The following is a 13,027-nucleotide window of genomic DNA, read 5'->3' on the forward strand; positions in this document are numbered from 1 at the left end:
GGAACCGGTTAAAATGCTCTAGGACGAGTAGTTTTTGAGATTTTGACACATCTTATAATGAATTTTTGGACTACTAAAAACTTCTTCTTTTTTCAGTGTTTAAATTAAAAAAAAATTTAAATGTGTCACAGGGGGGTGAAAAAATTGAGTAACTTTTGTAAAAATATTTTTTATTCTAAATATTTGAAAAAATGTTTTTTTAATTTATATAATCGTTCTAAATATATTTTTTTGAAATCGGTTAAAATGTTCTATGATGTGTTATTTTCGAAACTGGTTAAAGTATAGTAGTTTTCAAGATTTTGACCCATTTTAAACGTTATTTTATTGCCCAAATGAAAAAAATAAATAGTCACAGATGGGATGACAAAATTGAGTGATTTTCGTAAAAAAAAAAGTTTTTTAAATTCAGACTTGAGTTTAAAATATGTTTTTTTTGGAACCGGTTAAAATGCTCTATAACGAGTAGTTCTCCAGGTTTTGACACATTTTGAACGTTTTGTGATGAATTTAGAATACTGAAAACTTTTTTTTGCAGTGTTCAAACAGAAAAAAATTGAAATGTGTCACAGGGGAATGAGAATATTGAGTAACTTTTGTAAAAAATTGTAAAAATCTACTTAAAAAAATGTTTTTTTTTTGCTAACTAAAACTACAAATTTTTCTTTTTTGGAACCGGGTAAAATGCTCTGTGACGAGTAATTTGCAAAAATATAAGTAAGCAAACACAATGGACTTAAATTATTTATTTATCATTTTAACAAAGCTTTACAAATATTAGAAAACTAAATAAAAAATTACAGAACACTGTAATTTTCTAGAAATCTATAATTTGTGACATCTCTTGGTTGTATTATTCCTTAAAACCGATTTGATAACCTTTATCACTACCAAACCCAAGAATGGTTCGTGCATGGTACATGGACGCCGACCCGTCCGACCAAAGAACCCCACACCTGAAAAACCCTCCTGAATTTTTAACCCTCGATGAATTGTACAAAGTTTCAGGAGTGGAATATTTCAAGGTTGGTTTATTTCCACTCAATTATCACTAACAAAAAAATTACAGTTGAACATCAATTCCTACACCACTGATGGCGTTTTGGACAAAATTAAAAAAAACCGAGGTTACACATATGAGGATGAAATGACATGTTCTAGAGAATGTTTGGCGAATTTCGACCAAATGTTGAAGAAATTCTTCCAAGAACATTTGCACACTGATGAGGAAATTCGATTTGTGTTGGATGGTTCTGGTTTTTTTGATGTTAGAGATAAGAATGATAACTGGATTAGGATTGAGGTGGTTGCAGGAGACATGATTATCATCCCTAGTGGGATTTACCATCGCTTTACTTTGGATACTAAAGTGGGAGAAAACCAATTTGTTGCAGGAATGTTTTATGAAATTTGCTCATTTGCAGGATTATATTAAAGCCAAGAGGTTTTTTATTGGAGAGCCAGTTTGGTTGCCACACAATCGGCCAGCAGATGACATGGAATGCAGGAAGGAGTATTTAAAAAAACTGCAAACTGGGGAATTCAAATCTGGTTAATTTTACCATATTCTCTGTTATTGTTACATTTTGAAGCCATATTTTTATACAATTAAAGAAAATTACATTGAATTTTTGTATCACCTCTTCCTTCCTTTTTTTCGAAGCAATAATTGAAAAAATGTTCAAAAAACTTTTTTAATAACCTTAAATCGATTACAGGTTACTGTAATTAAAATGTCAACTCTGTGACATCTATGTGGTAAGCTGTCAAGTATAATCTTACAGTAAACTATATACAAATTAAATCTTGATTATTTTATTATAAAATAATGAAAACCTTATTTTGCGGCATCAAAAACAATGTAGTTGATTTTTAAGCACCAATAAACAAATTTTTACGTCAAATGATAATAAATTGACAGAAAATCAATTTTGTTACAGATTTCTGTAATGGAAATTGGTTTTTTACAAACATTAAATACTTTGATGTTATATGATATATATTGTTATTTAAGTTTTTTTAATTTTCAACTTAGATTACATAACTGTTAAATAGAATTTTTGAAAATAATTTATTTTGCAAAATTTTTAATTTTTTCAAGTGACAATCCACTTGATATTTTTTTACTACTAATTGTAAAAATCTCATTATTTAGTTTCTCGAGAGGTAGCAAAGTTGTTTTTTTTCCTAGTGGTCAATAATCATTTTTATTATTGACCAAGGAAAATAATGGATTAGAAATTAGAGGTGGGAAAATACCGAAATTACATTGATACAAATATACATATATTTAAAACTACTATCATCACAAGTAAATGGAAATGAAATTGATGCAAAATTAAATAAAAAACATTTAAACTTTTTTATTAAAAAACAACAAAATAACCCCATCTCGAATTTTTCTGTCTTTGCCAAAAACTACCGGTAATAAGACTACTTTTAACACTTTTTTATTTTTTTGCAATTTTTATGTTATTTTAAAATCTAATAATAAGTAATTTTAGTCGATCTAAGAAATAACTCACCAAACACGCTAACTTATTGCTTAAGTAAAGCAAAAAAGCACTACGTAATAATTTATTTTAATGTATTTAGAGTGTCTGTCATAAAACAAACTATGAAATTGAAAAAATTACTAAACTAAAGCAAAAAAAGATGCAAAATTATGTCGGAAATGCTTAAATTTTGTCTTTTTCTTTGAATTTCAATTGTTTTTCATGGAATAAAAAACCTTTAGAGTGTTTTTAAGTGACAAGATTTTAACAATAATAAGATTTGTCAATAACATTAAAATTTTGTTAAAAAATAATGTTTTTCTGAAAAATAAAATAGTCCGTAAAGTAATACTTTTCTGAACTGAAATGTCATTAACTAAAATTGACCGTAAAGTTTACTAGATTATCTGTAAATTGTATGTTGGTTGCATTACAATTAAAAAAAATACATAACGTACATTTCAGCAAAACAACACGATTTTCAAAATAACACTAATAAAAAACTGAATTAATAAAATAAAAAAATCGCACTTTTAAGTCATAATTGACTATCATTTTTTATTTTTAGAAATGAAAAAATACCTATATACATGGTAATGTCGGGAGAGATGAAGATAAAGGTGGACTTTCACATATAAGAATATATTATTTTTTTATGTTTTTAAAAAATGTTTTTTTTTGTTACTTTTATAAGTTGTCTTAAAAATCGAATTAAAAATCATAATTTTACAGTAGGTTTATTAAAATGTAATCAGTCTTGCCCGGACTTACCCTATATTGTGAAGTATTCAAACTAGAAGAATTTGCACACTTCTTTTTACTTTAAAATCTTAATAATAAGTAATTTTTGTTTTTTTCTGTACATTTAAGAATATTTTTTATTAAAAAACTCACTAAAAACACTAAATTATCGCTCAAATAAAGCAAAAAAGCACTACTTAATAGAGTCTAAAAAACATTATTTTTGTTTTTTCAATGTATTTAGAGGGCCTGTCATAGAGAAATTCACTAAAATCGAAAAATTTTACTAAGGCAAAGCAAAAATTATGTCGAAAATGCATTAATTTTGCTTTTTCCTTCAAATTTCAAACGTTTTTCATAAAACCTTTAGAGTGATTTTTGAGTGAGAATTTCTCTAAGTTCGAAAGATTTTATCAAAACAAAGAAAAAAATTTGCAATATTAACTCGTTTGCGTTATTTTATTATTATTTTTTATATGTTATTTTTTATTAGTTTACATTATAGATTTAAAACTAATATTTTTACTATAAATTTAAAGATAAAACTGAAGAATTGTAAGACAAAAATCTTAGAATAAATGTTGAATATAATCTAATAAACTATTTTTAATGTTTGCAACTCACGCTACACAAAATTGTAGTATTAATAAACTACTTTAGTGCCGATTTTACAAAACTTTAATGATGATTTTCAAAAATAGTATTATTCAAAAAACGGTAGAGAATTTTGTAGCCTAGCATTTACTATTTCCCTCGGGTAATAAACAGCTCGGCTATTTTTACCTTGTGAAATAATATACTATTTTTTTCACAAAGGCTAATCTAAGAATTACAACAACAATTTTTTTACTAATTATTATTTTTCGAAGGCAAATGATTAAAAAACATGCTTTTTGTTCACCCAGTATATAGACACTTTGAAAATTAGACTAATACGAGGTGTTTATTTATTAATGAAGCTACAACAACTACAAATTGGAATTTTTTTCATGATTCTTGAAATTCAAACTCTCCATTGTGCAATTTCTTGAGGTACTCTTGACGACAGGCCAAATTATCTGCAGGACGTTCAAAAACTTTATAATGTGGATTTTTAAAAAACAATTTCGCTTCAAAACAATTCTAAAACCAAATATTTAATTCAAGGCTAATTACCACTGTTAGTTAATATACAGTGTGATCCAACATAAACCTGTGATAGCACCCACTAGGTACCACAATTAGATCGCCTGGAACCACTTCGACTCTAATCCATTCCTCGTTGTCGCGTATGTCGTAGTAACCACACCCTTCAAGTACCAACCGACTTTCTTCCTCTTCGTGAAGATGTTCCTTGTAGGATTCCACCAAATTAGCTTCTGAGGGAGTTTCAAGAAAATCTTCAAACTTGTAGCCTTTTTCTTCCTTTAATTTTTCCAACGAACCATCTGTTTCACAAGTGTCGACATTCAACTAAAAATAGTTATCTATAATAATAATAATATATTTTTTTATAATAATAATATTAATAATAACAATAATAATAGTTACAACAGAAGGTTTTCTCGAAACATCTCAATTTTCAAGTCAGAAGCTTCATCTTTATTTTCAATATAGAATAGAACTGGAAAAAATTGAAGAACCACTGAAGAAGCTGAAGATTCCATCGCATCTCAATCTTTAAAAACTGAAGCTTCTTTTAGAAATGTAATTTCAGTAAGAGAATTTGAGAGAAATGTTGAAAAAAAGTTTCAAGCTTTTACAACAAAAGAATTTGAAGATGAATCTTCAAAAATCAAATCAGCTCGCAGAGTGTTACAACAGAAGACATTTCTTCTTAAATTGACAATTTAGAAGCACACAATTCCGTAAAAAATTTAGTCAAGAATAAAACTTTTTATAAGATTGAAGATCTAGAAACATTCTTTTCTTCTGAAAAAATTTAGAAACGAAAGTTTCTGCAAAATTTGACAAATCGCAGAGTGTAAAACGAAAAGGAACCCTTGAAGTAGATAAAAAAGATAGCAAAGAAGAAGCGTCGTTTGATAACATCGTTGAAGAAAGATAGAGAAGTAAAAAAAAGATATATAAAAAGAAAAAAATGTTCAGGACCAGGAATCAAACCCCAAACTTTTGGTAATTATGCCTAAAATAGTTTAAAAATTAAAAAAAAACATGTTTGAAAAATAGTAAAATAGAAAACAGATAAAAAGAGAAAGAAGAAAATAGCAAAAAGACAAAAAAATAGGAAACAAAAGAGAAGAGAATAAAAAATGGTAGAGGAAATAGAGAAAATAAAAAATATTGCAATAATATTGTTTTGTAAAGTAAATTTTTAAATAAATACATGATTTTTAAGACAGTTTTCTGAACAAAACTAAAGAAAAAAAACACTTTTCGGGGAAGAAAAAGAGAATAGAGAGAAATAAAAAAATAAAAAAGGAAGGAGATATACAGAATTCTATGTAAAGAAAAACATTTTACAAAAAATAAAATTAGATAATTTTCCATTATTCATATTTTTTGCTTAATTTTTAATTTATTTTACTTTCATTTATTTTTTATTTAACAAGTTAATTAAACGATGGTTCGCTCATAATAATTATCTATTTAATTTAAATTTATTTAAACCTCAAGCTTTTGGTAATTATGCCCGAAATAGTTTGAAAATTAAAAAGAAACATGCTTGAAAAAATAACAAAAATAAAAAAGAACAGCTAAAATAGAAAGAAAAGAAAACGAAAAAAGAGAAGAATAGAGAGTAGAAAAATAGATAGAGAAAATATCACAATAATATTTTGTTGTAAACAAAACAATTTAAAGCAAATTTTTGCGAACGAAACTAAAGGAAAAAAACATTTTTGAAGAAGAGAGAAGTGAAAAGAGACAGAAAAAAAATTCGGAAATAGGGATCAAACCCTAAACTTTTAATAATACTGTGTGAAAAATTTCAGAGATTAAAGAAAAACATTTTACAAAAATGACATAAGCAAATGGAAAAAAATTGATTAATTTTATTTATTTTAAATTCAAAGTTCCAAAGTCCATCTCTCCCGGTTTTACCCTAATCATGCATTCTGCATTAAAGAGAACAGATAAAGAGAGAAAGAAAAAAACAGCAAAAAGAAAAAAAAAGTGGAAAGGGGGATAGGAAATAGAGAGAATAAAAAATATTGCAATAATATTGTTTTGTAAAGTAAATTTTTAAATAAATATATGATTTTTAAGACAGTTTTCTGAACAAAACTAAAGAATTTTCGGGGAAGAAAAAAGAGATTAGAGAGAAATAAAAAAAATAAAAAAAGGAAAGAGATANGCTTAATTTTTAATTTATTTTACTTTCGTTTATTTTCATTTAATTAAAACATGGTTCGCTCAAAATAATTATCTATTTAATTCTCCCATAAATGATCTACTGAGAATTTGCAATTTGCAAACTTTATTTCACAAGACGATAAAACACTTCTTTGTCTACTGAAATTAGTTGATAAAAGCCTTCTTTAACATTGAGTACAAAATAAAAATTATAATTTTGTGATTTATTTCAATGATACTCACAGTGTGATGTTCAACACCGGTTTTGCGATACAAGTCTTCAAGAGTGATGAACTTTGGAGGCAATCTTTGATGCTCATCTCTTGGATTGTCCAATCCATCGCCTTCTAGATACCACGCACGTACCATTGTCGTGAAAATTGTGTAAAATGATGACGTGCTTTTGGTTTATTAGTGTTCATAAATCCATCATGATGCAAGTTTATGTTTGTTTGCTTTTAAGGACGGTTAATAGAGCTAATAAAGTGGAATGAGGCTAAACCTCCAAACGACAGGCCTTGAAAAAATATCACAATAATATAAAAAAAATCTAAATAATTGTCTTTTTTGAAATAAATTTGAAAATTCTATAATTTTTTCGGAAATCATCATTAAAATCTAAATAAAACTAGTAAAAAATAACATCAAATAAGGCGTAGCGAGTTAATTTTGCGATTTTTTTCTTTGTTTTGTTAAAATCTTCTTACTCAAAAACCCCCAAAACGTTTTTTGTTCCATAAAAAAAGTTTGAAGTTCAAAGAAAATGATAAAATTAATGAAAATTTTTCAATTTTATTGAGTTTTTTTCTAAATACATTGAAGTAAACAAAAATAATTCATTTTAGACTCTATTAAGTAGTGCTTTATTTGAGCAATAATTTAGTGTTTTTTGTGAGTTTTTTAATAAAAAATATGCTTAAATGTACAGAAAAAAACAAAAATACTTATTATTAAAATTACAAATTCTTCCACTTTGAATACCTCATAATGTAGGGTAAGTCCGGGCAAGATTGACTACATTTTAATAAACCTAGTGTAAAATTGTGATCTTTATTTCGATTTTTTAAGACAATTTACAAAAGTAACAAAAAAATTTTTTTAAAATACTTAAAACATTAATATATTTTTGATAAGTGAAAGTTCATCTTTATCTTCATCTCTCCCGACTTTACCATATACAGGTAGTTTTCATTTCAAAAAATAAAAAATGATAGTCAATTGTTACAAAGTTGTGACTTAAAAGTGCGATTTTTACTTTTTATTCTTAGTTTTATCTTCAAATTTATACTAAATTTTTTAGTTTTAAATCTATAATGTAAAATAAAATAGCGCAAACGAGTTAATTTTGCAATTTTATTCTTTGTTTTGTTGAAATTTTTCGAACTTTGAGAAATTCTCACTTAAAAATCACTCTAAAGGTTTTTTATTTCATGAAAAACGTTTGAAATTCAAAGAAAAAGGCAAAATTAATATATTGCCGACATAATTTTGCAAGTTTTTGCTTTGGCTTAGTAAAATTTTTTGATTTTAGTGAGTTTCTCTATGACAGGCGCTCTAAATAAATTGAAATAAACAAAAATAATGCATTTTAGACTCTATTAAGTTGTGCTTTTTTGCTTTATTTGAGCAATAATTTAGTGTTTTTAGTGAGTTTTTTAATAAAAAATATTCTTAAATGTACAGAAAAAAACGTTTGAAATTTGAAGAAAAAAGCAAAATTAATGCATTTTCGCCAGAATTTTGCATTTTTTTGCTTTGGTTTAGTAAACTTTTTCGATTTTAGTGAGTTTCTCTATAACAAGTGCTCTAAATAAATTGAAATAAGCAAAAATAATGCATTTTTGGACTCTATTAAGTAGTGCTTTTTGCTTTATTTGAGCAATATTTTTTTTTTTAATAAAAAATATTCTTAAATGTACAGAAAAAAAATTACTTTTTTATTAAGATTAAAGTAAAAAAGATGTACAAATTCTTCCACTTTGAATACCTCACAATGTAGGGTAAGTCCGCGCAAGATTGACTACATTTTAATAAACCTACTGTAATATTTTGATCTTTATATCGTTTTTTTAAGTTTATAAAAGTAACATTTTTTTTAAATACATAAAAAAATAATATATTTCTGATATGTAAAACTCACCTTTATCTTTATCTCTTCCGACTTTACCATATATATGAGTAATTTTCATTACCAAAAATAAAAAAATGATAGTCATTTGTAACAAAATTGTCACTTAAAAGTGCGATTTTTTTATTTTATTAATTCAGTTTTTTTATTAGTGTCATTTTTTGCTAAATTTTGCATTATGTTTTTTTTAATCGTAATGCAACCAACACAATTTACAGATAATTTAGAGAACTCTACGAACAATTTCAATTAATGACATATGAGCCTAGAAAAGTATTACTTACGGACTATCTTGTTCCCTTATACACGTTTTCAGAAAAACATTATTTTTTAACAAAATTTTAATGTTTTTGACAAATATTGCACCATATTTTTTTGTATTTTTGTATATTTACGAAACAATTAATTCATTCAACAATTCTCTAAAATTACAATAAATTTTCATGCAGTTTTTTTATCATTATGAATTACGGTGTTTAATATTTTAACAAAGCAACATAATATAGATTCCATTTTATGACTTAGCTAATTAGAGTTAAGTTTATTCTGCTTTTTGAAGCATATCGATTGTTGTAACATTTAACTCAGTTAATTAGTTTGATATAAATTTAAACGAAAAGAATTAGTTAAAAAATAATAATTTTCTGCTTTCGCTTCAATTAACTAATTTTCCCAAAAACGACACTAAAGTAGCTCATTATGGTTTTTGTGTTGTTTTTTTCTACAATTTTTTGCATCAATAAAAATAACTTAATTTCGGAAAAAAATTAATATGTACCTCGGCACTAAAGTCATGAAAAATAAAACTTTAGTGCTTTGATACATCATTTATAACTTAGTTTCTTCAAAAAATGAATAGTTTAAGAATTTTAAAAATTGAATTAAAACGTTTTGAAAGATTTTAGTTTGGATTTTAAACCCGCGAAGATTGAAAGTAAATGTTGAATAAATAAAGGTTCACGTATGTATCCGGATGACTTGCGCATCTATTTTTGATGGATGAAGAGTTCAACCCACGCTTTTTTAACACCCACCAAGGCACCACCGAGGCGTGAATACCGTATTAGGGACACCACCACGCACAAGGAAAGTATACACTGGTCTTATTTGTGTCTTGAACACGAAAAGTATCACACGAAAAGTATCGCAGTTCTATTCATATTTCAATTTTATAAATTCAAGTTTTAAAATGATATTTTCTTTACGGGAAAGGACGAATTTAGAGCTCTCGCTGCCGTCGTTTAACACAATTGTTACTCATAGTGTTGTACATTGAGTGAAATTGCTTTTTCTTTGATAACTCTTTGTTTTCATGAAGGTGACAATATGGGATTTGCGCTTCAGATCACCAATTTCATATTCTTTGTTACTTAAAAATTTAAAGACATGTCTAGTTTTGTTCTATTTTAATGAATTTTTTTGAAAATGATTGAAGTGGTAATAAATTATCCCGGCGCATCCACCATTTTGTCAAAATTTTAATTTTAATTTTATTTTGTAAATTGCAGCTAATCTGTATTTTTATGAGATAATATTTTGACGTAAGCCTATGTAAAATATTCCGGGGAATCGATTGGCGTCAATTAAACTGCAAAATTCGTAGTAGTTTTGAAGTTATAGTCGGATTTAAATTCTCGATATTTTTGACTTTATCAGAAATTTTCTCGATACCTCTTCATTGTAGAGCACTGATCTTTTTTGTGTGTGATAGAAAATTAAATTTTCTATCCAACGGTACCAAATATAAGAAGTTGTCTCTAATAAGTCCGGAGTTATTGGCAATAGACCGGTCAGGGTGGCAAAAATCGACCAAAATCTCGACAAAAATCCAAAAAATTTTCAACACTAAAATTGATCCATTTAACGTTTTTTACATTGCTAGAGGTCTTAAAGACTCAAATAAGTGCATAAAATGTTATTGGGTCAAGTTTCAAAATTTTTTAATTTTTTGAATTTTTCAAGGGGAACGGTAGTAAAATCGTAAAAATAGTCAATTTACTAAAAATCGTAAAAACGGTTGAAATATGGTTTTCTAGACGTAAAATTCCCCGCTGAACACGATGCAACAAGTTAAAATACTCTACGATGCATAGTTTTTGAGATATTGAGTAATAAAGTTAAGAATAAGGCTAAAAGCATAAGCACTATATCCGATTATGACCAAAAAATCAATTTTTTTTTATTCTTATGAAAAACTAGTACTATATGTAAGATTAACCGGAAAACACGCCTGTACAAACCGTTTTGACCTAGGACTCATAGTTTTTGAAATATGATTTTTTTTTTGAAAAAACTAAAAATGGCTCTGTACCCGGAACGATAACCCGGAGCGACTTCCGGTTTGCGCCAATAAATAGACAATTTCAAGCTACTTTTAATGTTTTTTTAGCTCTTTGCTCTAAATCTTATAGTTTCGTAGAAAAACGCGTTTAAAGTTTCACAATTTTGACAATTTTCACTTTTTGAACGGCGATTACGGCCAAACTATTAGACTTAGAGCAATCAGTCCAACTCCATCGTAATCAGCSTAAGAAAATCTATCSACTGAGGCCAAAGCCAAGTCGATATCTCGCAAAAAAAWTTTGAATTTTTAAACGCCGATTACGGCGAAACTAAAGGAGATAGCCCAAAATGCTTAGTAAATTCGTAATCAGCGCGTCAAAATCTATCGGATAAGATAGGTTTAAATCGAATCTGAGACATGTTCAAAAACATAATTTTTTAAATTTTTTTGTAAATTACGGCAAAACTGTGCCTCAATGATATAATACTTTGACCTAAACCTATGTAAAATGTTCCGGGGAATCGATTGCCGTCAAAAAAACTACAAAATTCCTAACAGTTTTAAAGTTATAGTCGGATTTATATTTTCCATACTTTTGATTTTATCAGAAATTTTCTTGATACCTCTTCATTGTAGAGCACTGATCTTTTTTGTGTGTTATAGAAAATTAAATTTTCTATCCAACGGTACCAAATATAGGAGGTTATCTCCAATAAGTCCGGTGTTATTGGCAGTAGACCGGTCCGGGTGCCAAAAATTGACCAAAATCCCGACCAAAATCAAAAAAAATTTAACTTTAAAATTGATCCATTTAACGCTTTTTACATTTATAGAGGTCTTAAAGACTCAAATAATTTTTGACAAATTGTGCTAAATAATAACATTTTCAGCTGCAAAACGTAAAAAAAAGAAAAATGAGTTTTTATGCTCGAAAGCTTGAAGAAGGAAAAAGTGGCCAATTTTTCTTCCGATTTGCTGATTTTTTTAAATATTTTTGATAAAATTTTGCTAAATCATAACGTTTTCCGCTGCAAAACATGAAAGAAAAGGAAAAATAATGTTAAAAAAGCTGAATTTTCATGCTTAAAAGCTTGAAAAAGGCAAAAAGTGGACAATTTTTATTCCAATTTGCCGATATTTCGCATATTTTTGACACAATTTTCCTAAATAATAACGTTTTCAGCTGCAAAACACGGAAAAAAAGAAAAAATTTGTTATATTAGCAGGTTAGCAAAATCTCCAAATTTGATAATTTTTCAACTTATTTTTCAAGAATTTTTTTGAAATAATGACGAATTATTATTATTATAAAAATTCTGATACAAAAGATTGTTTGTTAAAAGCAACTCGGGAGATATTTCTCACAATTTCTTAGAATTTTTTGAAATATCCTTGACAAAATTTTACGAAAACTTTTGAAAAAGACAAAGATAATGTTATTTTTGATCTAATTTAGTAATATTTGGATCAGATTTAGCAAAATCTTTTGAAAAAACCTCTGAGAAAACTGAGTTTTTATTTCACAAAAGTGCTTAAACTTTTAGATAAAAGACAAAAACTGGACAATTTTCGACCCAATGTGACGGTTTTTGGCATATTTGCATTATTAAATTAAAAATCTAAAGCAAGTTTTATTTTTTTTGTATTCGGTATTTTTATGTTTTCAAGTGTGGCTTTAGTACTTCAAGCTTTTTTGCATTGATTTGACAAATCCATTATTTACAGAAAAAATTATATTTTTGATATTTTTGACTTTATCAGAAATGTTCTCGATAACTATTTATCGTAGAGCACTGATCTTTTTCATATATGATAGAAAATTAAATTTTCTATCCAACGGTACCAAATATAGGAGGTTATCTCCAATAAGTTTGGAGTTATTTCCATTAGACCGCTCCGGGTGCCAAAAATCGACCAAAATCTCGACAAAAATCCCAAAAAAATTTTACCTTTAAAATTGATCTATTTTACGTTTTTTCCATTTCTAGAGGTCTTAAGGACTCAAATAAATGCAGAAAACGACATTGGGTCTAGTTTAAAAAATTTTGAATTTTTTGAGTTTTTGAAGGTGAGCGGTAGTAAAAT

General features: G+C 27.0%; 2 protein-coding genes across 2 annotated transcripts; one reads left to right on the plus strand and one right to left on the minus strand.

The window, feature by feature from the left end:
- The first annotated feature begins 866 nt into the window (after positions 1–866).
- LOC123007541 (1,2-dihydroxy-3-keto-5-methylthiopentene dioxygenase-like) lies at positions 867–1,628 on the plus strand. The gene is made up of 3 exons (XM_044402906.1): positions 867–1,025; positions 1,070–1,369; positions 1,425–1,628. Exons 1-3 carry the CDS (start codon positions 903–905, stop codon positions 1,554–1,556), a joined length of 555 nt encoding a protein of 184 aa, XP_044258841.1. The 5' UTR covers positions 867–902; the 3' UTR covers positions 1,557–1,628.
- A 2,489-nt stretch (positions 1,629–4,117) lies between these two features.
- Positions 4,118–6,903, minus strand: LOC123007865 (1,2-dihydroxy-3-keto-5-methylthiopentene dioxygenase-like). The gene is made up of 3 exons (XM_044403354.1): positions 6,774–6,903; positions 4,410–4,688; positions 4,118–4,358 (listed from the first exon to the last, which is right to left on the minus strand). Exons 1-3 carry the CDS (start codon positions 6,897–6,899, stop codon positions 4,224–4,226), a joined length of 540 nt encoding a protein of 179 aa, XP_044259289.1. The 5' UTR covers positions 6,900–6,903; the 3' UTR covers positions 4,118–4,223.
- Positions 6,904–13,027: the final 6,124 nt, after the last annotated feature.

The sequence above is a fragment of the Tribolium madens genome, unplaced genomic scaffold (genome assembly GCF_015345945.1).
Source record: "Tribolium madens isolate multiple individuals breed KSU strain unplaced genomic scaffold, Tmad_KSU_1.1 Scaffold_3;HRSCAF=73;Tcas5.2_LG2, whole genome shotgun sequence".
In the NCBI taxonomy this organism is placed as follows: Eukaryota; Metazoa; Arthropoda; class Insecta; order Coleoptera; family Tenebrionidae; genus Tribolium; species Tribolium madens.

Excerpts from the sequence above, each read along its gene's own strand:
- LOC123007541 (XM_044402906.1), top strand. The coding sequence starts at position 903 with ATGGTTCGTGCATGGTACATGGACGCCGACCCGTCCGACCAAAGAACC. Across the intron at positions 1,026-1,069 it reads CAGGAGTGGAATATTTCAAG|TTGAACATCAATTCCTACAC; the intron begins GTTGGTTTATTT and ends AAAAAATTACAG. Across the intron at positions 1,370-1,424 it reads GCTTTACTTTGGATACTAAA|GATTATATTAAAGCCAAGAG; the intron begins GTGGGAGAAAAC and ends GCTCATTTGCAG.
- LOC123007865 (XM_044403354.1), bottom strand. The coding sequence starts at position 6,899 with ATGGTACGTGCGTGGTATCTAGAAGGCGATGGATTGGACAATCCAAGA. Across the intron at positions 4,689-6,773 it reads CCGGTGTTGAACATCACACT|TTGAATGTCGACACTTGTGA; the intron begins GTGAGTATCATT and ends AACTATTTTTAG. Across the intron at positions 4,359-4,409 it reads GGTTTATGTTGGATCACACT|AATTGTTTTGAAGCGAAATT; the intron begins GTATATTAACTA and ends ATTTGGTTTTAG.